At 40.7% G+C, this 24,417-nt stretch overlaps 1 protein-coding gene and 1 long non-coding RNA gene across 5 annotated transcripts in view; one reads left to right on the forward strand and one right to left on the reverse strand.

Annotated features, from left to right (window-relative positions):
• Positions 1-24,417, reverse strand: part of kcnq5a (potassium voltage-gated channel, KQT-like subfamily, member 5a) — a 123,120-nt gene that overhangs the window by 40,734 nt on the left and 57,969 nt on the right. For all 4 annotated transcript variants that reach the window (XM_023963283.2, XM_023963282.2, XM_078931780.1 and 1 more), the window contains exon 2: positions 1,626-1,716. In XM_023963283.2, coding sequence (XP_023819051.1) covers positions 1,626-1,716 — 91 coding nt within the window. The remainder of the gene's footprint in view (positions 1-1,625; positions 1,717-24,417) is intronic.
• LOC144984218 (uncharacterized) lies at positions 6,859-8,143 on the forward strand. The gene is made up of 3 exons (XR_013647957.1): positions 6,859-7,295; positions 7,363-7,444; positions 7,549-8,143. It is a non-coding gene; the product is annotated as an uncharacterized LOC144984218 (long non-coding RNA).

Genomic DNA, 24,417 nt, shown 5'->3' on the forward strand with positions numbered 1-24,417 from the left:
AACGCACCATTGTCGTGTGTGTGGTAAGTATTTGTAGATACAATGAGAGTTACATATCATAAAGTTCAGGACCAAATGGATTGTAGTTTTACAACTTTTTACAAGTTTTCAATCTTGTAGAAGTACAACTAATAGAGGTATTTACAACAACACGTTTGTTTCTTTGGATTGTGTGATAGGAAAGCTTTCTTGAACTTTGCTACAGCCCAAACGAGTGAACCTTGGTTCATCTGAAGACGATGGTCTTTGTTCTCTTCAGTGTGAGTACAGATGGATTTTTCCACCAAGGAGTGAAAGTAAAAGCATGTAAATGAGGTGAATGATGAGCTTGAAATAAAAAAGAGCCCACAGTGTGAGTCTGAAGGAGCCCAGGAGACAGAAAAGTAGGAAAATGTCTTGACAGTAAATTTAGTGAAGAAAAGAAGCTGCTGGAAGTGAGTGATTTTTCCAGGCCGTTTGGTCCGCTGCAGTCTTTGGTTCTCCCGAGAGGGTGATAAGTGTGTCATTTTTCAACAATCCCTGCCCATTTGAACAAAGCTTATGCTCTTCTTGTGAAAACAGCCGTGGTGCTTTCACACTTCGCCTGTTTTGTCACGACCAGAGTCTGTGTTTTGTCTGAGGAGAAGACTAAGCTCCTCTCAACTTTACTTTAAGCCATCTCTGAAACTTGTGGGTTAATGGGTGCATTTAGACTGGACACATTTGGTTTGCTTAAAGTGAAACAGAGTACATGTCCCCCGAGACTCTGGAACAAATTTTCATTGGGAATACACCCAATCTCTCTGACCCATCTTTCGAGGTGGTCTCAGTTCATTTCCAATCGGACTGAGCTCAGAATTCCCTTTAAAATAATCCCATAACACCACAACAATGAGACAATTAACTCGATAAACATTTCTTCTCACCGTTTTCCCAATAATCTATATGTCATAACTATTTATCAGTGAACTTTCTTATCTGTATTCTTGCACGCCTCCACAATTGTTGTTCCTGGCTTTGGTACAGACGTTTAAAATTTGTGAGCCTAATAAAAAGTTTGAATAAGTGAACTATCCCGGCAAGGATTGCAAAGCGCAGGACTTCCATAGTTCCTTTCTCTAGTTGATTTGCCCCGCCCTCGTAATTCCTGACCAATGAGCGAAGAGATCGTTAGTCGTCTGTTTTGGTAGAAAAGATTTTGCTTGCCTAGAAATTTTAGTCAGTTGTATTTCTGAAAATGTTCATGTGTGTACATTTTTTAATCTATTTTAGGATAATTTGGGAAAAATCCTCCAGGAATTATGAGTCCTTTGTCCGTAGGAAAGAAGAAAAAAGATTTATAATTTTTAAGTGTTTTTTTAATACTTTTTCTTCTTCAGTGTCGTAAACTCCCACATTCTACCAATGGGATATGAACAACACTACTCAATGTCACTCCGTCAAAATGCCATACCTGAGCCCTAAAATGAGGCTTCAACAGTCTAGAAACTCACTAATATCTGCCTATCCATCACAAACCAAGCTTGATAAATAATTGAACTTATAATGAACAAGGTAAGCAGTCTCTGAGGACATCATGCTGATCTAAGCATCGAAAAGTGGAGCTTCTATGCATTTTGCATGCTTGTGTTTAAGTGCGATCTCACCAGGATCAGCAGGCAGTGCGAGGAGAATTCCTGGTGTGCAGGAATGGTGGAAAACACGGAGAGAACCAGACATCCAAACACCAGGATGAACCTGTGGGAACAGAACACACACATGCAACAAAATCATGAAGTAATGAATAAAAACAAGTTGCAGAGAAGCTGGTTTTGGGCTTACTGGCTCAAAACACACACAGCTGCTGGGATCATCAAAGCAACACAATTTTTCTTCTCTGACAAGTTTTAAACGGAAACATTTTCTATCCTTTTGAATGGAACTGTGAGATATTTCAGGAGAGAGAAGCGGTTTCAGACAAGTTATTGGCTTTGGACAGATATGTTAGGGTGACCGCTCACTTTTCTATGCCAATAAAACTGACTTTATATTTCATCCATTTATTTACTGACAGAAGATAATTTAAATACTGGGTTCTGAACTTATCTCTATTCAACTTTTAGTAACATGCAACTGTAAAGACTAAAAAAAAACAACACAACCATTTTTCTATACTAGCGGAGCTCTGCTTAAAGCTTTTGTTAGCACTGAAGGTAGATATAGATATATGGATGCACAAATACAATAATTCCATGCAAGCTGCCGGAACAACACAACAACAAAGGGAAACGTTTTCACATATTTTAGGCACCCTACATGTTAAGATGCACCACTTCAAGGTGAACATTTCAGTAGCACGTGTCTACCTGCCTCTCCATAATAAAGCAGTACTCTGGAGGCTATAACTGGAAGAAAGGGAGGGTCTTTTTTGAGTCTGCAAACATGGAGTCAAAAACCCAGAAGAACTGCCAGGACCAATGACTGTGAAATCTATCAGCTCAAATATTTAATTTCTGAAGAATTTCTGCCGAAGGGACTCTAAAGATTGATTGGGGCGGCTTCCTGCTGAGAACATAATTCTCCAAAAAATACATAAACTGATAGTTAAAAAGTAGCTTGGCTCCATTATAAAAAATCTGTTAACTTTCAACTCAGTTTGTCATCAGGACCAAAGCTGTGTAACAATAAGAACAATATTGACACTACAAGAAAAGAAGCAGTACAAACAGTGAGTGTCGGTCTCAGCCTCCTGTTTTCATGTGATCGCTTGGTTAATTAGCAAATTTAAATTAAAATTTAGATAACAGGCAACATATACATGCACTAAGAGTGCCAGCCTTTTCAAATGCTCTTTGGATTTTTTTGTTGTTGATAACATGCCATCTGTCTTCTGTTAATACATTTATACAAATATTTCTGTCTTCCTGAGTCGGTAAGGTGCTGCTTCTGCTTTATCATTAGGACGCTGTGTATTGGTCGACCCATTTGCAGTATTTCTTTTTTTATTTAGTTGACATTAATAGAGCTCTAATATCTGACAAAATCCTTAAAAGTATATTCATTCTTAACCTGGAGCTGTCCACTTTAAACGCTGTAAATTTAAAGATCCACTTTTGATCTATTATCAAAGCGTTCCCAGTGGTCTTTTTAGTTATGATTATGATATTTTTAGACAAAATCATGTTGTTTTCTAGGTCATAGTTTCTGCAAATGGCAGTAGTTCATAGTGGGCTGTTGGCGCAGAGTGAGCCTGCCTCCATTTCCCAACATCCCATTTTTTAAACTCTCTCCCGCTATCTCGCTGCCCTTCACACCCATTCTAACAACACGGCTGCAGCAAAAGTCTTGAGCAATATTGGAGCCAGCTATCTATACAGTGTTGATCCAGATTCCAGCTCAGACCAAGAAAACAAAAACATACATGGATCTGCTTGTCTGCAAGTGTATGCATCAGAATGGAGCGGAGCAGGGAGCTGGAGATGCTAATTTGAAGAACATTACCAATTTTCAGAAAAAGGCATCTTTACAGCGGATATCCTGTGGATAGTTGCCAAATAATGTTCTAATAAGAGTAAAAAAGAAATGGCAAAGAAAGGTTACATTTCAAGCAATTCTTAGCAGTTTATTAAAAAAAAAGCATCTGTTATCTCCATCTATCCATTTTCTTCTTCTCTCAGGGGCAACGGTCTAAGCAGAGATGCCCAGACTTCGCTCTAGCTCCCTGGCCAGTTCCTCCTGTCCAGCTCATCTGGGGAAATCCTGAAGGGATGACATGGGCTCACTACCCTGTGGGCCCACCGCCTGCAGTAAAGCTTAAAAGGTGCTGCTGGCATGTAGTTTGGGTGGCAGTCTAAGAATTATGACATTAAAACAGATCAAACCTTAACTTTTCCAAATTTAAATTCTACAAATTTCTAAAGGTTGTTTTAATGATTTTAGTGATAAACTTTATTTCAACTTTTGATTTTCCTGCTCAATTGTTTTTACTTTAACCTTATTTTGCTGAAAAATAAAATAAAAAATGATCACGGATAAAAGGAAAAAAAACTACTTACTGCTGCCTGAGTGTCATTAAGCTCCTGAATCTAAAATAAGTTCAATTTAAAAAGACTATGAAAGGAATTATAGACAATTTTAGCTCATATTAGCTGAAACACCCTAATTAAATATGCTGCTTCATTCCTAGTGAATGTTTGTCGCTTTAATCAATATTTTTGATCCGTTTTTGTCAGGAGTTTGTGGTTCTTTTTTCCAGCTTTGTCAGCTTTGATAGTTCGCAGGAATGAAGTAAACCTCGCTTCAGGGCATAATGCAGAGACAAACTGCTACTGTCTTTGTGCTAATGAACCACCCGAGGAGCCAAAGAGGAACCCATATAAAATAAACTCCTCCACCAATGGACAGAGACGCCTAAAAAGCCAGAAGAGTGAGTGGTGAGTCATCCACTGCTTGCTCCGACAAGGAGTCGCTTCAAGCACCGGGGAACGAGAGCGAGCAGCTGAAGCAGATCATCAGAGGAGCATGAAAGCCTTCCCCTCTTTGGAATTTAAAGTGGAGAAAGGGTTAATGAAGCAATTGAAAAAGGTAAAAGTCACCATCATTCGTCTCTATGAAAAAGTCGAGCAGGAACAACAAAACCTCACACAAGGCTGAGACAGTAAAAGAGAATTCTGTGGGGATGGACATGAATGAATCGTTCCTGGATGAAACTATAAGGGACAGTAAAATAAAGATCTAGCTCAGTTATAAATTATAACTGCAAAAAAAAACAAACATACCCGTGATATCTTTCCAGAGATAAAACCAAAAAGAATGACACAGAACAAGACTGAGAGGAAGATGACAAGCAGAGTGACTGATCACAATGGGCCACTGACTCAATTTGGGATCTAAATCATCTGAAAGAGCTCCATTTCCTGACTTTATCATTCTATGATTGTGTCTTTGCATGATTTCCACTCATTTTTTTGAATGATTTCAATTGTACATGAGATGAGGCAGGTTCTCTACGAGTGTGGCTGTGGATCACTTTCAGCAGATTGCAATTCCAAGTGGAACCGTTTATAGAAACAGACATGAGCTTCATCACAGATCAGCAAGGTTTCGCTCTGACTGACGTTAATGTCAAACAAAACACAAACAAGTTTATTTAGACATATGTTGATGAAGACTCTCATTCATCCAGGTTGGTTCCATTGTAGTAGATTTAGGGGATGTCATCTGGACTTAGTTTTAAGGTTAGAAGACGTTTCACCTCTTATCCAAGAGGTTTTGTCAATTCTATATAGCCGGTCGCAGAGCTGGTATATATGCGCTCATTTGGGAGGAGTCAGACAGAAACTGGATGGTATTGTCAATTTAGCCTGCATGGTTTCAGAGAGTTAAGAGTCCTTTGTCCTCAGCTGGGGGTTGGGGAGCCGGTGACTCACTCCCCAAGCTGGTCATCTCTTTCAGCTGTTAACGACCTAGGTGGAACTGGTTCGGTTTGTTTGGGTTTCAGTACACTGCCATAGATGGATGGAAGAATAAAGCTGAGACCACCATCATTATTAAGAGAAGGTTTATCCTTCTCTACAAAGATGGTTTCTTTCACTCCTCGTTCAAACCATCCTTTCTCTCTGGCTAGAATTCGGACTTCACTGTCCTCGAACGAGTGGTTTGTGGCCCTCAGGTGGAGATGCACTGCAGACTCAGGTCCACTTGGTTTGGCTCTGCGATGTTGGTAAAGCCGCTTGTGTAGAGGTTGTTTGGTTTCTCCTATATACTGTTCATTGCAGTTCTCTTTGCAGTGGATAGAGTACACAACATTACTCTGTTTGTAGCTAGGAATTTTGTCCTTTGGATGAACCAGTTTATGTCTGAGAGTATTAACTGGTTTGAGATGAACTGGGATGTTATGTTGTTTGAAAATCCTTTTAAGTTTTTCAGACAGGCAAGAGATATAGGGAATTGAAATACTGTTCCCTTTTATTTAGACATGACTTTTTTTTACTATATTTCGAAGTTTCCGGTGGTGAAACCTGAAGACAGGAAGGAGTCATCGTCCAGAGAGCTGATCAACCAATCAGAAAGTTTGCTTAACTTATGAAAAATAAAAGAATATTAAGAAAGAAGAGGTTCTGTTTTTAAACGTGGACAGAAACCCGCTGACCATGGCAGTTAACAGCGCTAAACCCCTGATCATGAGATAATAGGTATGATTCCTATTCTTCTTGCCCAAAATTTCCTTGAGCAAGGCAGGAACACCTATGGGCAAGTTAGTGGCAGTCTTTAACAGCCCAGTCACCATCACTGTGAGTGAAAAGATGGATCAATGGATATGGAAATGCTGTTCATCATTTGGCAGAGATGGTTTTTTTACACGGGATGTCCTTTTTTGACACAACCCTGTATTTTATTTGGGCTACATAGTTATCATAGTTAGGCAGCAGACGTGAAGGATCAAACCTAAGGACCCACCCTGGATGAAACTCATTGCACTCCTGGGAATCGAACCCTAGTTTCCTACACCCAGCCAACTGAGCCTTCCAGCCACATGGATGTGTAAAACAGAATCCCTTTTGTACAAAGCTACAAATGTAAACTCCTCCAATGTTGGATTTAGAACTTGTAGATTTTGAACAGTTTGGCGAGCTCGGAAAAGTGGCGTTCCTCTGTTGCCCATGCATTTTTAGGCAGCCCAGCTGCTTAATTTAATACATGAATTGTCGGTTCAAGCTGAATGAAACAATGTGACATACAACATTGACTATATTAGAAAAGTGGGAAGGGTTAACAAATTTGCTCTGTTGCTAAGAAAATGCAAAAGTTTACTTTTTTTCAATTTTTCAAAAAACAGCATACGGGTAGAGCTGTTTGTCACACCCCAGGTGACCCAAAAATAAAACGGTTGCTATGGAGATAAAATTAAGAGTTTTTTTTTCTTTTCTTGATCTGTGTAGCTCTGACCAGGGTGGCAGGGTCAGAAGGGGAGAGAGAGGGGTGTGTAGCAGCCTCTCATCCAGTGAGGGCAGGTCAAATGGGGGGCGGCTAAGGTGGGTGTAGGGAAGCGCCTGCAGGTCATAGAACCTGCCCGTATTATCAAAAGTTAAAATAGAAAAAAATTGCAACATTTCTTGCAACCTTTTAGAAAAATGGTTGCAAATTCAGGCTTTTTGTATCACAACAAACATGAGAAAAATGCCCACAGGATTCTAGAGGGACTGTACAAAACAGCTGTGCTGTTTGACTCTTTTTTTGGAAAGGCAGGTGTTCTATACCATGTCCTGCCAAGATGGCGACAGGTGAAACCCAGAGTGAAACTGTCATTTGGACTTAAAACAAAAGGTGTAATGGAGGTGAGATGCTACGTCTGAGAGGAACTCAGGAGTTCACCAGCTAAAAAAGTTTTTCCTCAAACTGCAGCGATGACTTGGAGGAGGAGAGGAAGAAAGAGCCGCTTTTCAGGAGCCAATTTTCCATGATGCGACTCTCAGCGAAGCCTTCGGTGCGTGTGCGAGTTTGTGCGCCTTTGCTAAATAGGCACAGACTGACATATTGTTTAAGAAAGCCAGCAGCTAACAGCCTCCTCAAAATCTCTGGCTCGCACAGGCATACATCAGATTCCTATCAGCGCTGGTCCAGGCAGCAACAGTGCGCCAAGGCTTCCGTTCGGAGCTGCACAGCAGATGTCTCCACACGGAAAACCGGCACATGTGACAAAAACACATGCTTCAACTCAAAGTGTGAGCAGAAAACAGAATCACCTCCTCCGTCTGGCTTCGGCGGAACACAGAAATATTGATAACAGGGAGGACAACAGCAGCTGTGTGTGAGGACACGCCGTGCATTGTGGGAAGCCCTGATTAATGGCACGTTGTTGTGAGCTGCACGGGCATGAAGGCTAATTACTCAGACCGAAGCTGGAGCAGACCAAAGAAAGTATGATTGAACAAGTGCAGAGCTTTGCTGCTTGTTAAGCCATGACCAGTAGAATCCCACTCATCAGGAATCTATTCAGGCTCGTTCTGTGTGTTTTTTATCACACGTGCCACTGTTGGAGGGCAATTTAGAAAACCGTTGAAGTTGTGGCTGTAAAGTTTGCAAGCTGAACATAAATAAATCATAAATACTTGTCCTGTCCAATAATTGAGCGAACAGATGAGAGCTGAAGGCCTTTTTTTGTTGGACAGGTTTTACTGTTACAATAAGGGGTCATGTATTTTCGGATAGCCAAGGTGCATATTTGTATAAACCCCTTTTGTTTCTTTCTTATTGTATTTCATTTATTTATTACATGTTATCTTTTAAATACATATTTTCATTTTTATACAAAGGAGAGAGAGAGAGGGGAAAATTGCTAGATCTGCTGAAAAGACAAATATTACATTCAAGGGTGAAATTCTGACACAAAGATAAGCAGAAGAAATCTGTCCATCAATACACTGTGGGTTAGGAGGAGGAATAAAGCAGACAGGAGCAGTGTGACAGTGTGCTCGTGCATGTGGGGTGGAGATACATGCACGCTGGCGAAGTGAACCATGTGATCACAAGGGGAACCAGATCATTCCCAGCCCGACTGGCCAGACCAGAAGAGAGGGGGCAGGAGACCCCAAGACCAGAAGAGAGGGGGCAGGAGACCCCCCAGAGCAGAAGAGAGGGGGCAGGAGACCCCCAGACCAGTAGAGAGGGGGCAGGAGACCTCCAGACCAGAAGTACCCCCTACGCAGCCCGAGCAAGGGGGACCACCCACCCACCCGGCCAGGTGTGGAGGAGGCCCTCCTACGGGGGTCCCTCCGGCTGTATAAGTTGCAAATTAGGACTGTTGGTCATATCAAAGGCATTCACACTGATCTCTAGCCAAAATTGATCACTTGAATTCAACGATAGCTCAGACTCCCATTTTGCCATGGGCAGGTAGATTGTGTCATCTTTGTTAGATACTACTTTGTAAATTTTGAAAGTAAGCTTTGGGTCGTTAAGATCCACGAATAGTGTTACTGTAGGAGAGAGTTCCAGGTCTATTTGGGTGAATCTGTATTTAGTACTTGTCATTGATTTGACTTGCTGGTATTCTAGAAATCTGTTTTTACTTATCCCATAAATTGAGGATAACGTTGGGATGGGCATAAATGTTCTATACTGAATTATATGCTGAAACCCTTGGGTCACTTTGTTCTTCCACAAAGTAAAGTAAATCATGTTTTTGTTAACTAATATGTCTGGGGGTGAGTTTGCATAGAATTATTGTGAAGTTTTTGTTTTTTTTAAGAAAATCCCAGCAGGCTGTTAGAGATGAGCTGATGTTAAAACTTCTGAAGCACCTGTGATGTTTAATTTTGGAACTGAAAAAAGGCAAATTAGAAATATGTAGGTTATCACAGATAGTGTGCCATATATCTATCCAAGATTCATCTAACAGACTGGGTTTTAGCCATTTTAGGACATAAAGTAATGTGTTTACAGAGTAGTTATCCTCGAAATTAGATAGGCCTAGTCCTGTTTTTAGATTGGGAGATAAATGAGTCTAATAATTTGAACCAGGTGGTTGGAGGTTTGGAATGAATAACTGAAAACAGATAGTTAACGTTAAGAAGAATCCTCATTTTTATGGTTGCAACTCTCCCTATTAAGGAAACAGGTCGAGTTTTTCACCTAGTGAGATCAGCCTCAATTGTATTAAAGAGTTGGGTGTGATTTAGCTTGAATAGACCAGAAAGCCTAGAAAAAATATGTATACCTAAATACCTTATATTGCCTGCTTTTAATTGAATGGATGATGGGTTTTGATAGTTACAAATATTTTGGTAGGACTTTGGTAGGAGATGGTTTTCCAAATGGAAGATTGTGAATTTGGGGTAAATAATAAAACATCACCTACATAAAGACTTGTTTTATGTTCTACATTTCTAATCTAAATGCCTTCAATATCTTGGCTTTGCCAAATTGCAGCAGCTAGAGTAAAAAGTGCAAACAAAGAGGATGATAATAGACAGCCTTGTTTGGTTCCTCTTTGTAAGTAAAACCTTGGAGATGTTTGATAATTTGTTCTGACATGAGCGTTAGGAGAGGCGTAAAATATTTTAATCCAGTTAATAAACGATTGTCCAAAGCCAAATGTTTTCAAGGTGACATTAGGAATTTCCAGTTCAAAAGCCTTTTCTGCATCCAGTGACACAATGGTTGCTTCTTGGTTATTGATATTGTGTAATCTATGAGAATGATTAATCTGTGCATGTTAGTGGAGGAATGTTTTCCCTTTTATAAAACCTGTTTGGTCAGGGTGTATGAGGGAAGACACTACCTTCTCCAGCCTTGCTGCCAAAGCTTTGCAGATTATTTTGAGGATCATCACGGATATGGGTCGGTAGCTGGAGGGAAATGTGGGACCTTTGGAGGTAGATCATTATTTCCCTTAATTTCTGTTGTCATTCTAAGGAAAGTGAGAGCTAAAGTAGGCCAAAACTCTTTATAAAATTCTGCTGGGAAGCCGTCTGGTCCTGGGGCTTTTTTGCTAGGCATGTTGGTTAGTGCCCTTGTGGGAAGCCCTGATTAATGGCACTTTGTTGTGAAATGCCAGCACGGGCATGAAGGCTCATTACTCAGACCGGAGCTAAAGCAGACCAAAGAAAGTATGATTGAACAAGTGCAGAGCTCTGCTGCTTGTTAAGCCATGACAAGAAGAATCCCACTCATCAGGAATCTATTCAGGCTCATTCTGTGTGTTTTATCACACATGCCACTGTCAGAGGGCAATTTAGGAAACCGTCTTGTGGTTGTAAAGTTTGCTAGCCGAACATAAATAAAGGTAATTTAGACTGTGATGCCCTCAGAAACTGATAAAAAATAGTCACATCTACCCCTATGGGGAGTTTTGAGCCATACAGGTGCTGCCGGTTTGTTGATTTCATGTCATGAAAAGGAGCATACCATTGTTGTGCATGTGGTAAGTGTTTTGTTTATTTTTTTAAGTTACACACACTTATAATGCACAGGTGGGACGCAGGCTTCTTGCACAGTGCGCAGGGTTAAAAAAATGACAAAGATCTACAAAAAACCTGAATCTCACCTATTTCCCCCTAATTAGTCTTGTCTATGACTTAAATATTCACTACAACCTGACGCCCACAGCATGCACGTAGAAATTTCTTTTTGCCTTACGGGCTCCCTGGGGTTGTTTACAATCTTACATTTTTTAAGGCCCCCTACAGATTTGCCCAGTTTTGACCTCCAGAGAAGCCATCACCCGTACGGCCAGTTGCGACTTACGCATTAGTCAGATCCACCTGTACAGAGGCTGACCCCTACTAGTGCTGCTACTTTTTGGGTTGTCCAAGCCCATCGAGGGTCATAGAGAAGAGCGGCCGCATCTTTAGGGGAGCGCATGTGTGTCCTGCAGTTCCCTTGAGGCTTGTGCGGCCACCTTAAGAGACGTCATAAAGTTGAACATAAAATTGTAGTTGTTGTTCACCTTTCAGCATATTGCTTCACGGGTTGCCACAGCGAATCAGCTGTGGCACGCACGCACCTGTAACGTACAGGGTGGGGTTGGTAAAAATAAAAATCTGCATGACAGACCTGCATTGACCTTACTCAGCTTTACTTCTGAAAGATCTCTCTTCGTGAGACGGGTACAGCTGCACCTTCCCCTCAAGTGCCCTACGACCTGTTGCACGTAGTATGCCCGTAGAAATAATGCCCATGAACTATTTCGCTCTACGGGCTCATTGAGTGGTCTACAACCTTAATATTTCATGCAGGCCACCTGTGGACCACATATAGGTTTGCCTATTTTTCACCCTGTATCCACCTGTATTCACCGGGCAGTTGCGACTTAAGGTTTTGCTACAGAATACAAAGTGTTCAAGTGTCAAGACTCAGTACAGATATTTCTCCAGTTATCAGCAGTTGACAAACCAATGGGTTTCCATTCATCCATCATCTGTGGTCTCAGCAGATATCAGACCCTTCCTCTGTCCCTCTTTATGCCATCTCAAAATCAACAGATCCAAGTTGATTACGTAAGCATTTCACCATCAGTGCAAAGCTGCTTTTCCCCTCTTCGGAATCTGCTGGAATTACATTAATTGCATTGTTTGGTTGAAGAACTAGTAGTCAAAATGATGTAAAAATGGTTAAGAAGACACCTAGGCAACATTCTTGCCGGATCTTCAGACCACCTCAAATGGCTCCTTTTCATGTACAGCACCTAAAGAATAAATTCCCAAGAAAGGTCACGTTTGTATAAATTAAAAACAGTTATTATCAACAAAAGAATCTTGATCAATCATAAGAACAAGCCCCCACCTTTCATTAGAACAAACATCAGAGAATCAAATGCTGCAGCTTCCTAGAAGACCCCTAGAGGCAGGTGTCAGAAGAGAACAATTTCTTATGACTTCCAATCTTAAAAAGTCAAACTTTGCACCAAAATATTAATCTGTATCAATGAAGATAGCTTTTAAGCAGTAACTCTATTGCCTTGACACTACTGAGTATATAATATAATATAATATAATATAATATAATATAATATAATATAATATAATATAATATAATATAATATAATATAATATAATATAATATAATATAATATAATATAATATAATATAATATAATATAATATAATTTATTCAAGAAAGACCCATTTTTTAAATATTTGACATCAGGGATGCTTTTTTTGTTTGTTTTGCAGACTCATGGATGGACTCAAAAAACCTCTCCCTTTACTTTGTCCTGCCTAATCACGCATTTTTTTAACCTCGTTGGTGATGATATAACATGATATAAGATTAAAAAACAAGAATTATTCAGTTACAAAGTGCAGCAGTCTGCTTATAAAAAGAAAAAGACTATCTCCATTGTAGTTGGTACTTTTCCTCCCCAGAGACTTAAAGTGAATAAAGGCTCAAATATGATGGGGTGTCGCTTTGAAAAGGTCTTTTAAATGCTAAATCAATAACAGTTGCCACATGTGCACACACATGGAAATCCTTTGCCGTTTAAAAGGGAAGAGGTTGGATGAACAATTTTCTTTGATTTTTGATGTTGTCTCTGGTGCCATTTGTGTGTTCGAATAAACAAGTGACACCATTTCCAGATCGCTTTCCTCACTGACGGCTGACAATAACTTAGGGTGGTTTGTCTCTGTATCTTGAAATCTGATGGGTCCTACATAAATGAAAAAGTAAACCTTATTTGTAAAAGATTTGGTCTCCCATCACTAAAGATGTACAAAACATTTCCCAAAAACTGGAAAAGTGTTTGCATTTCCACAACTCCATTCAAAAATTAGGTAGACCTTGCTAGTAGCGGGTTGGATCCCCTTTTGCCCTCAGAACTGCCTTAATCCTTGGTGGAATAGATTCAACAAGGTACTGGAAACGGTCCTCAGAGAGTTTGGTCCATGTGAACATGACAGCATCACACAGTCGCTGCAGATCTGTTGGCTGCACATCCATGATGCCAATCCTCCTTTCCACCACATCCCAAAGATGATCTATTGAGTTGAGATCTGGTGACTGTGGAGGTCATTTGAGTCCAGTGAACTCATTGTCATGTTCAAAAACCCAGTCTGAGATGATTCCAGCTTTATTACATGGCGCCTTACCCTGCTGGAAGTATCCATCAGAAGAGGATACACTGTGGTCATAAAGGGATGGACATGGTCAGCAACAACACTCAGGTAGGTTTAGGGGTTGGAACCATGCTCAAACCTTAAGGGGCCCAAAGAGTGCCAAGAAAACATTCCCCACACCATTACAGCACCAACAACAACAACTCAAAGGAGGGTCTAAGGGACCGAATGCCCAGTTTAGTTTTGTTATTTAGGTTAAGTATTCTCATATTGAATTCTATGCATTTATGATCCTTTTGATTTTATGTTTACTTTACAATTACTATTGCGAAGCCCATTGAGATGACTGTTGTTGTGAATTTGGGCTATTCAAATAAAATTGAAATTGAAATTGAACTGTTGATACAAGGATGAATCCATGTTTTCATCCTGTTGACGCCCAATTCTGACCCTACCATCCGAGCACGTGTGCAGCAAAAATGGAAAATCATGAGGCTTCACAATTTTTGTAAATCTTCTATTGTTCAATTTTAGTGAGTCTGTGTGAATTGTAGCCTCAGTTTCCTGTTCTTAGCTGACAGGAGTGGCACTGGTGTGGTCTTCTGCTGCAGTAGCCCATCTGCTTCAAAGTTGGACGTGTTGTGTGTTCAGAGATGTTCTTCTGTAGACCTCGGTTGTAACCAGTGCTTATTGGAGTTCCTGTCTTCAGTTTATCAGCTGGAGCCATTCTGGACATTCTCCTCTGACCTCTGGCATCAACAAGGTATTTCCACTCACAGAACTGCCGCTCACTGGATATTTTCTCTTTTCCTAACCATTCTCTGTAAACCCTAGAGATGGTTGTGGGTGAAAATCCCAGGAGATCAGCAGTTTCTGAAATACTCAGACCAGTCCTTTCTGTCACCAACAACCACGTTCAAAGTCACCTCAATCACCTTTCTCCCCCGTTCTGATGCTCGGTTTGAACTGCAGCAGATCATCTTGACCATGTCTACATACCTAAATGCATGGAGTTGCTGTTAAATTCTATGACTTCAGCATGATTTCATGTTTATTACACAATTACCAGTATAAAACTCATTGAAATGACTATTGTTGCAATATTGGGATATTTATAAATAAAATTGAATTGAATTAAATTCAATGTGATTGACTGATTGGAAATTTGCATTAACAAGCAGTTTCCACTGGTGTGCCTATTAAAGTGGCCTGTGAGTCTTGATTCAGGGCCTACTGTTTAATTGATTTGAAGAATTTATTTGTTATTTTTTTCATAAATTGGAGTTCCAGCTCATGAAACCCATGAAAGCAGGATTTCATAAAACTAGAATACTCGGAAATGACCACACTCGATCCAGTTCTCAAACACAGTCAATGGTAGAAATCCTGAAATTCCACTATAATCTACAGTGCTGCTTACTTTTCATGCAGTCTGGACATCAGAAGGTTCTCTTTACAACTGTATTATCAAATAAGGTATTTTGGTGGAAAAACTAATGCTTTTGTTTGTTTCCTTTGCAAATTAAAAGTATTTCTTAGTTATTTTCTTCTAATTTTCCAAAATTGTGGATCAATTTGACTTTAAGGTTTGACTTCATTCAAATTTCAGGTTGTTTATCTCTTCTTCAAACCTCACAAATCTGTTTTTTATTCGCTCATGCCTTGGCTTGTTGTGAAACGGGTTAAACTGAGCTCTCGGGGGTGGGGGGGTGGGGGCATGTCATCATGGGACAATTAACTCAGCACGTTTCCGATGATATATATTTCAGACGCTTTTCTCAGGCTTTGCAGCACGCAAGGAGCATTATTCTTGGCATGCCTGGCTGCAATAATAGAAATGAAACCCCAAAGCGGGACTTTGTGTCCCGTTTCGCGGAGCTGTGGAGTGCGGGAATACTTCAGTCCGATTCCTCGGGTTAATCTGTGACCTCTGCCACCTCTCTGCAGAGTCGCAGCTGAGAGCCGGACGGATGAGTGACGAGTCTTTAATGTCTGTGACACCGTGTTAACTGAGGCATAACCTGCTGCTTTTTGACATCTGTGAAGACAAAGACAAAATCTCAGCTAAACAGTCATGATGCCATTCCATCCTTACTGGCTGTTCAGACAGAGAAGCTACAGATGCAATCTGTTGAGCCTAAAACGTTCCTACATAGGCTTCCACTGTGGTCTCTGTGGTTGAAAACAAAACTCAATAAGTGAAGCATGATTCAAAGGGCTTCGTAAAACACACACCAGCATGTATGGTGATTGGATTTGTGATGCACCATGGTTCATTCCACTCTGATTGAAGTGCAGAATGGAGAGATCATGGCAGCCAAACAAATAGAACTTGGTTTGTAAGCAAGAACCAGAGTGAGAAGGTCTCAAAAGTGGTCTGCAGTAGAAGTAAATCTACATGAATCGAGGTTATCATGATTCAGTGCATTCAGATGACCCCAAAACTGAATGCATAGAGCATCTAAAATAAATACAGTACAGACAAAAGGTTTGGACACACCTGTCACCTTTTGCTTTTGACTGATGTTTATCGCATAAACAGTTAAAGGTCAAAGAGTGCGTGTTATTTCTATGTCGTCTGCGATATCTCCGGTGTTAAAGGTTTCATGTTATCTATTAATGTTACTTGAACCATGTTGTCCTTGAACTTAACACAAATCTCTGTGTACTTAACAGCTTTATAGTAAAGAAAATCTTTACATTCATAATTTTCATCTACAAAAGTTGCCCGAACAGTAATGCGCCGCGGTGTGCTTGTGCATCAGCATGCATTTGAGAAAAACATTAGCTGTTAACATTAAAATGGAGCATGATCAAGAAGAAACATTGAGCGCAGACGCTGACAAACAGAACCAACTGTTGAGTCAGGATGATGAAAGAAAGCACGAAAGATGCAGCAGATGCGACGGAACGATGTGGGACAGTGTGGAAATGGAAGCAGGCTGCAGAAAAGCAGACATTCCTGCAATGAAGACAGACTGGAATCCTGGGAATGTCCTAATCAGACAAGCTGATGGCCTCCAGATAAGACGAACAATCAGTGATGGGGACAAACGGCTGTTCAATGATGGAGGGGGGGGGGGGGGGGGGGGTTAAACTTATGCCAGAATGACACCAATTGAAAGGGATCAAAAGCCTTGGCGGCGAGCTCTCAGATGGCTGTTTGAAGTCTGATTGGTGGGAAAATTCTGCACAATCTCATGCGTGTGTTTGTTTCATGAAAAAATAAAAAGTTTGCTTTTTTTTAAGGAGGGAGGGGATCCCTGTTGCGGGTGCAGTTCTATGTGTGGATTGCATGTCTAAATACATCTGTTTCCATGCTGTTGGTCCGTGGCTGCGCGGCACACTGCCTCATAAACTCAACCATCAAACGATGACCCGAAACGTCAGAATAGAGGAATGACTTCATCATTTTGGAGTTTTTTTTTTTTTGTTTTTTTTTTTTATGGATGTAACTGATTTCCCCTCCATCACCTCATGTTGGAGGTCAGAAGGGTTTAAGTCTCCCATATTGACAAAAGAAAAAAACTGCTTTGTTGCCATGGCAACTATGAATAGTGATATTTTAACAGATCTTTTGCATAAATAAATAAAAATGGGTACAAATTCTTGGTATTTTACGACAAGAAGAAAAGCTAATTGTCAGTCTGACCTTTGAGGGTGAAAATTGCAAAATGTATTTTCACATTAAAGTGAAAATATATTTTGACTGAACACAGTCTTTTTCTACATTTCTTGGTAAACAAAGTTGTGCTATAAACAGCAGGATGCAATTTTGTCACCAAACAAGGGCATATGATGTTTAGCAAATGGTGTTCGCACTTGACAAGCAGGGAGCGGTTTCTTCTTTTTCTACAGTTTACTAGTGGATATACGGTTGGAGGAGGCGTTGTGAGACATATCAAAGCGGTCCGAATCTGGCTAATCTTGCTCTAGGCTTTTTATTTCACCGCTCTATTTCGATATATGAAAGACTTGGTGTCACATAATTCCAGCTGAACACAAACCACTATTATTGCTGTTTCCATGATCATGTTTATAATGGTTGGCACTTCCCAGAATTAAAAGGGACACCATTCATACGTCACTACCACATCAGATTCCCTGATTGGTCAAAGTTCAACCTGGTTTAACTTTCAATATGTATTCAATTACATATTGAATATACATTTATATACATTTCAAACTTTCATTGATTTCTTATCTTTTTTCTTATTCTTTCTAAATTTTTTCCCCCCTTGGGGTCGATCACAGCGGCATCAGTCTCAACAGGAACCACCCGTCATGATCCAAGGGCAAAATACAAACCTGAATCTGAGCTTTTGAGGGTTTTTCCACCCTAAATCACATCTCAGTTACGGCCATGCAACCATGTCAGGTACCTCCTCTTAGAGTTTGATTTGTGTTGTAGTCCATGGACAACACAACACTTGAATGTTACCGGGACACAACCAGAGCAGCCACATTCATGGCTTACTGATGAATTCATGCTCACCTCCCACAGAGTCCCAGACCTCTGTCACAGCCCAGACTTTATTCCACACACACTTCAGTCCAAAGCAGCCTGCCATGTGCTTTTTTTACCCTGATTAGCACAGACACTCAAGCACATCTTCAGAACGGGTCCATCTATTCAGTGTCACATTGTCATCTATCAGTTTCCTCCCCTGAAGGGATTCTCAGAGTTCTTCTGACCTGGTCTATTCTTTGTTCCGTTGCCGCCATCTTTGTAATGATCTCCACAATGACAGTTCGGCATTGAAATCATTAACACTTTGAAGAAAACAGCTGCTGACGGAGATGCTTCACACTCTCTCTGACCCATCGTGTAGCAGTTTGTAGCAGCAAATGGAAACCATGAAGAGAAAAGGCTTTTTGGACATGGAGAGAGGAAAACCGCATCGGTCATCATTGGTGTTTCAGGACAGCCTGGGAGTCTCTGGATGCGTCTTCAGAGGTGAGGATGCTCCGATTACAGTCGTTCAAACCCAGAAACTTTGCAATACAAATAAATACCCTATAATAACCCCACCTTCATGAATAAGGTGGAGGGCGGTGGCTCGTGTGACTGACTGAGTGTACAGAGGACAGGGTAGGCTAAAGGTGGATGATTCAATGTGACGAAGCAGCAGGAAAAAAAACAAACAACAAAATGATGCCGTTCACTAAAATAAACAGTGTTGGCGTGGTGAATTGTGGGTATATTTAAATGAGGTGACAGACACCATAACTGAGGACTTTTCAAACAAAATTAATATTTCTGTGGCGCTTGTCCTCATGGGGCTAACGGAGTGACTTGACTTTCTTCCTTCATTTGGTGACTTTTCAAACTCTCTCGGCCCAACTTTTTCTCAAAAGCCACTTTTCTGGTGTCTGGAGAGCCAAATTTGAAAGTGGCTTCTATTTGGCTATTTTCCTTCTCACTGAGCAGGTGCTGCCGAGAGGCACCGCCCCCTTTGAAAAGCAGTCATAAATCAATCAGTGTGTCAGTCAACTTCTCCTGCAGCTGCATTAAAAGGAGAGTGACATCCCGCCACATTAAAAGAGCTATTAGATCGGCCATTTATACATATTTAATGCAAATATGTCTTTGTTGGCAATTTGGGCCAGTTGCATCAAAACGCCAGGATGACGCAGCCCGACAGGGGATCAAGTGATGAAGAAAAAATTGTTTTTTCTTCTTCTTTGGACTCACAGCATTGGTTTTTATTTGGAGTTTAAATATAGTTAAGATGTTTTTACTCTCTTGTTTCTTCCATAATGTTTATTCATTTCCCTCAGAAAAGATTATGTATACATGTTATGATAATTGTGTGAACGTGTGGGTCTGATTGTGTGTGTGATTGTGTGGGTTTGCGTTTGTGTGCGTGCGTGTCGGTGTGTGTGGGGGTGTGCCTCTGTTTGTGTAGGGGTGTGTCTAAGTGTGCACATGTGTGTGGGCATGTGTGATTGTTTGTGTTTTCATTTGTGTGTGAATGTGTGTCGGGGTGTACTTTTGTGTGTTTTTATGGAATTTTGTATGTATCTAAGTGTGTGTGTGAGTGTGTGTGTGCGTGTGGGTGTGTGTGTGTGTATGTGTGTGCGTTTGTCGGAGACTGCCAGCTATTTCCTGAGTTGTCTGTAGAATAAGCTCAGCTGCTCTTCTCTGACTCTGACTATCAAAGGAGTTAATGTCTTTGTGCCAAAAGACTGATGCATTCACTGACAGCGCGTTCATCCCTTGTGTCTTAAGCTACAGTTTCACTGCTCTGATACCATCAACCTCTATGTCCATTTATCCCAGATGCACACTGGTTTGTTTTGCGCGTCTGTCATTACCTAATCCCTGTTATCTGGGGGATAATGCAGAGAGAAACTCCACTAAATTGGATTTAGCTATCTCCATAATGACAGAAGCACACTCAAAAAAGCCTTTTAGAGCAACACTAGAGTCTTCAAAGTTGTGTTAATTGAGGCTGGTTCCATTCAAATCTGAATGCAGCAAAACATTAATTCTTATCTTTTTGAAAAACAAAACTTCAGCTGAGAATTGAAAATGTCTGTGGAAACATGCAACATGTCTGTTGGTAAAACTGAGATTATCAGCTTTAGTCTAATGCCCCCATTCGGGAGTTTGTGGAGGGTCGTACATGGGAGCTGTAGGAGCCTTATTGAATGATTTGTCCTGTGGTTTTGCTGTTTTCATCTTTGCTGTCTAGTATAAATATAGGTAGATTAGCTAACCTCAGACAGGTGTGCATCAGCCAGAAGGGAAAAAGGTTTTTGACAGCTGTTGCAGGGAGTGGAGTAACAGAAGCGAAACCAGTTTTCAATCATGTAAATAAGAAAATCACAAACCATCTGTAATTGGATTGAAAGACTTTCATTTCTCTTCGCCTTACAGAGAAATGACAGCTGGCAGCAGCGCGTCAGCCAGGTCAATCTGCCGTCACACATCTACCTAGCTTGAAGTGCTAAAGGTAGCTCATCAGTTTTCTAGACTTTTTGCTCCTATAGGAGCACGTGCATCTTCAGTGGAGCATGGCTGTGTCTTGTAGTTCTTTTCAGGCTTGTACAGCCACAATAATGGAACGTCATGAAAATGGGCCGCACCATTATTGTATGTGTGGTAAGTGTATTGTGAAGAATTCGTAAGGTTAACGTAAGTTCTATGCACTTGTGACGTACGTACACTGACCAAAAATATAAACGCAACACTTTTGTCATTGCTCCTATTTTTTATGGTATGAACTCAAAGATGTGAAACATTTTCCACATACACAAAATAACCAGTTCTCTGAAATATTGTTCACAAATCTGTCTAAATCTGTGATAGTGAGCACTTCTCCTTTGCCAAGACAATCCATGCCACCTCACAGGTGTGCCATTTCAAGATGCCGATTAGACAGCATGATTATTGCACAGGTGTGCCTTAGACTGGCCACAAGAAAAGGCCACTCTGAAATCTTCAGTTGTATCACACAGCACAATGCCACAGATGTCGCAAGTTTTGAGGGAGCGTGCAATTGGCATGCTGATAGCAGGAATGTCCACCAGAGCTGTTGCTAGGGAATTGAATGTCCATTTCTCCACCATAAGCCGTCTCTAAAGGCGTTTCAGAGAATTTAGCAGCACATCCAACCGGCCTCACGTGTAACCACACCAGCCCTAGACCTCCACATCCAGCATGTCCACCTCCAAGATCGTCTGAGACCAGCCACTCGGACAGCTGCTGAAACAATGGGTTTGCATAACCACAGAATTTCTGCACAAACTGTCAGAAACCGTCTCAGGGAAGCTCATCTGCATGCTCGTCGTCTTCATCGAGGTCTTGACCTCACACCAGTTCGTCGTCGTAACCGACTTGAGTGGGCAAATGTTCACATGCGATGGCATCTGGCATGTTGGAGAGGTGTTCTCTTCACGAATGAATCCCGGTTTACACTGTTCAGGACAGATGGCAGACAGCGTGTGTGGCGTCCTGTGGGTGAGCAGTTTTCTGATGTCAATGTTGTGGATCGAGTAGCCCATGGTGGTGGTGGGGTTATGGTATGGGCAGGCGTATGTTATGGGCGAAGAACACAGGTGCATTTCATTGATGGCATTTTGAATGCACAGAGATACCGTGACGAGATCCTGGGGCCCATTGTTGTGCCGTACATCCAACAACATCACCTCATGTTGCAGCATGATAATGCACGGCCCCATGTTGCAAGGAGCTGTACAGAATTCTTGGAAGCTGAAAAAATCCCAGTTCTTGCACGGCCAGCATACTCACCGGACATGTCACCCATTGATCATGTTTGGGATGCTCTGGATCGGCGTATACGACAGCGTGTTCCAGTTCCTGCCAATATCCAGCAACTTCGCACAGCCATTGCAGAAGAGTGGACCAACATTCCACAGGCCACAATAGACAACCTGATCAACTCTCTGCGCACTTTATGAGGCAAATGGTGGTCACACCAGATACTGACTGGTTGTCTGAGTCCCCTGACCCCCTCAATAAAACAAAACTGAAGATTTCAGAGTGGCCTTTTCTTGTGGCCAGTCTAAGGCACACCTGTGCAATAATCATGCTGTCTAATCAGCATCTTGATATGGCACACCTGTGAGGTGGGATGGATTGTCTTGGCAAAGGAGAAGTGCTCACTATTACAAATTTAGACAGATTTGTGAACAATATTTCAGAGAACTGGTTATTTTGTGTATGTGGAAAATGTTTCACATCTTTGAGTTCATACCATAAAAAATGGGAGCAATAACAAAAGTGTTGCATTTATATTTTTGGTCAGTGTAGTTGTTAATGGGTGGCGAGTACCGTGACTGACGTTACACAAATGTTGCACGCATGGAGTTTGTATGTGATACGCCCACACAAACTATACTTTGTCTAATTTCCTCATTTCTAACAGTCAGGCTGCACATAAGAAGCCCGAAAGCAGCGCACACTTATCTCATGCATAGCACTAAAGGGTCTCTTGAGCAGGGCGGAGTATTTGAAGGGCTAGAAAAACAAAGTTATGAAAGTAATAAATGGAAATTTCTATCCAACAGAGTTTATTAGAAAGCTCTGTGTGTGAGCCTTAATGTTGATTTATAGTTGAACTTCTAATATGACTACACTACCCAGAATGCATAGAGGGGGCAAAAAGAAGAGGATTGGTCAGAAGGGTCCATGTGAAGTTCTGTGCATTTTTTTATTGATCTGTTATTATGTTATTATTAAGGCTGAACAATATGAGGAAAACTCACTATTTACGATATTAGTGATCGATATTGCGATGACGAGATAACTTGCAATTCATGAAGAAATTGAAAAACAACCAAAAACACAATTTTCATTTCACTGCAACAGTTTAATTTAAATAAGAGTCAACATAACTTAAATTGCACTCCAAATGACCCTCGTATACATGGGAGGGGAGCATCTAACATAACAGGGCTCCATCTGATTGGTCAAATGCATAAAGGGATTTTTTTTTATTTGTTAAATACTTCAAGCTGTCATAAGATTGTTTTATCACATTCAAAGTAACCATTTATCGCAATTTTCACTGACTTTTGCAATATGGGTACTGGACAGCTTGATACTGCGATAACGATAAAAATGCATTTTACTGTGCAGGCCTAGTTATTTTGTGTGTGGTCACATAAAGTGAGGCCACATCTACCGCATCTTGTTCTACAATAACTGAACGCAACATGACAGAACTTGTTTAAAGTAAGAGCTTTAGAGCAGTGTCATGAAAACAATTCAGGAAGTAGTGAGGTCGCAACATCGCAAAAGCCTGGAGGGACTGGTACGATATCTTCCTTGCAAGGAAGCTTCATATAAGTAAAAACTTTCAGCTCATACTGAAAACACAAACTAACCTGGATAAAGACGAGCACTGATCTACCCAGGAGGGAAAAGCTCAAATAATAAATAAAAAATTGTTGTTGAAACAAAAAATGGTTTACTTTAGCTTTGTAACTTTAATAAACTGATCAATGTTGGTTTTATTGCACAGAAATGAGGGAAGAAGACGCTTAAAAACAGCAGGCAGAAATGTTTTTGCATCATTTCATTTCTCATGAAATAACCCCTACTCTTCGGCTTCAATGTTTTCTAAACCTTCTTCGGTGTTTTATGCAAATATTTTATATAACAACTCAAAAGTAGTCTGCTGGGTGTATTTCCGGGAATCCTCTGGGCGTTGATGAATGCGTGGGTGGGCACATCCTGGAGTGCACAGACATTTTCCATCCATTATAAAGCTGCACTTGTACAAACATAAACAACACTTCTTTAAAGCACACAAAGTCTCAGAGAAATCCAGACATTTAAAATAATCTAAATGTGCCATTCACAATAAGCGAGTTTTGTGTGTAAGCATCATACGTCTATCTGCAGAAAAAAACGGAAACAGAAGAGAAGGAGGAGTCATAAATAAGAGCAAAAGCGGAGTTCCCGTATTTTCCGCACTGTAGGGAGCACCAGATTATAAGGTGCACCGTCTATTTTTTAAAGTTATGTCACATATAAGGTGCACCGAACTATAAGGTGCATTAACTTAGACAAGATACAGAGATATGACTGTAAGTCAGTCAGACTTTATTAACTGCTTTCACAGTAACTCTATTACTGAACATGATATACACGTTAGTTAAATCAGAAGCGTTAGCCAGGTTTGCATACTTACAATACCTGTAACTCGTAACTTTGTTTGCAACACTTAAAAAAAAGAGGGAAATCGCTAAAATGACTGTAACTACGCCAACCTTATTGGTAACAAGTAAAAAACAACAACATAGGTTGTATCCCAATTCCCACCTTAATCCTTAACTACTACAAAATGACATAGTGTAGGACTATCTAGTGCCCTGGATGATAGGAGCAATTCAGACACCATGCTCACTACTTTTTTTTCTTCCATAAACGA

The sequence above is a fragment of the Oryzias latipes genome, chromosome 15 (genome assembly GCF_053564925.1).
Source record: "Oryzias latipes strain Hd-rR chromosome 15, Olatipes_Hd-rR_3.1".
NCBI classification, from domain to species: Eukaryota; Metazoa; Chordata; class Actinopteri; order Beloniformes; family Adrianichthyidae; genus Oryzias; species Oryzias latipes.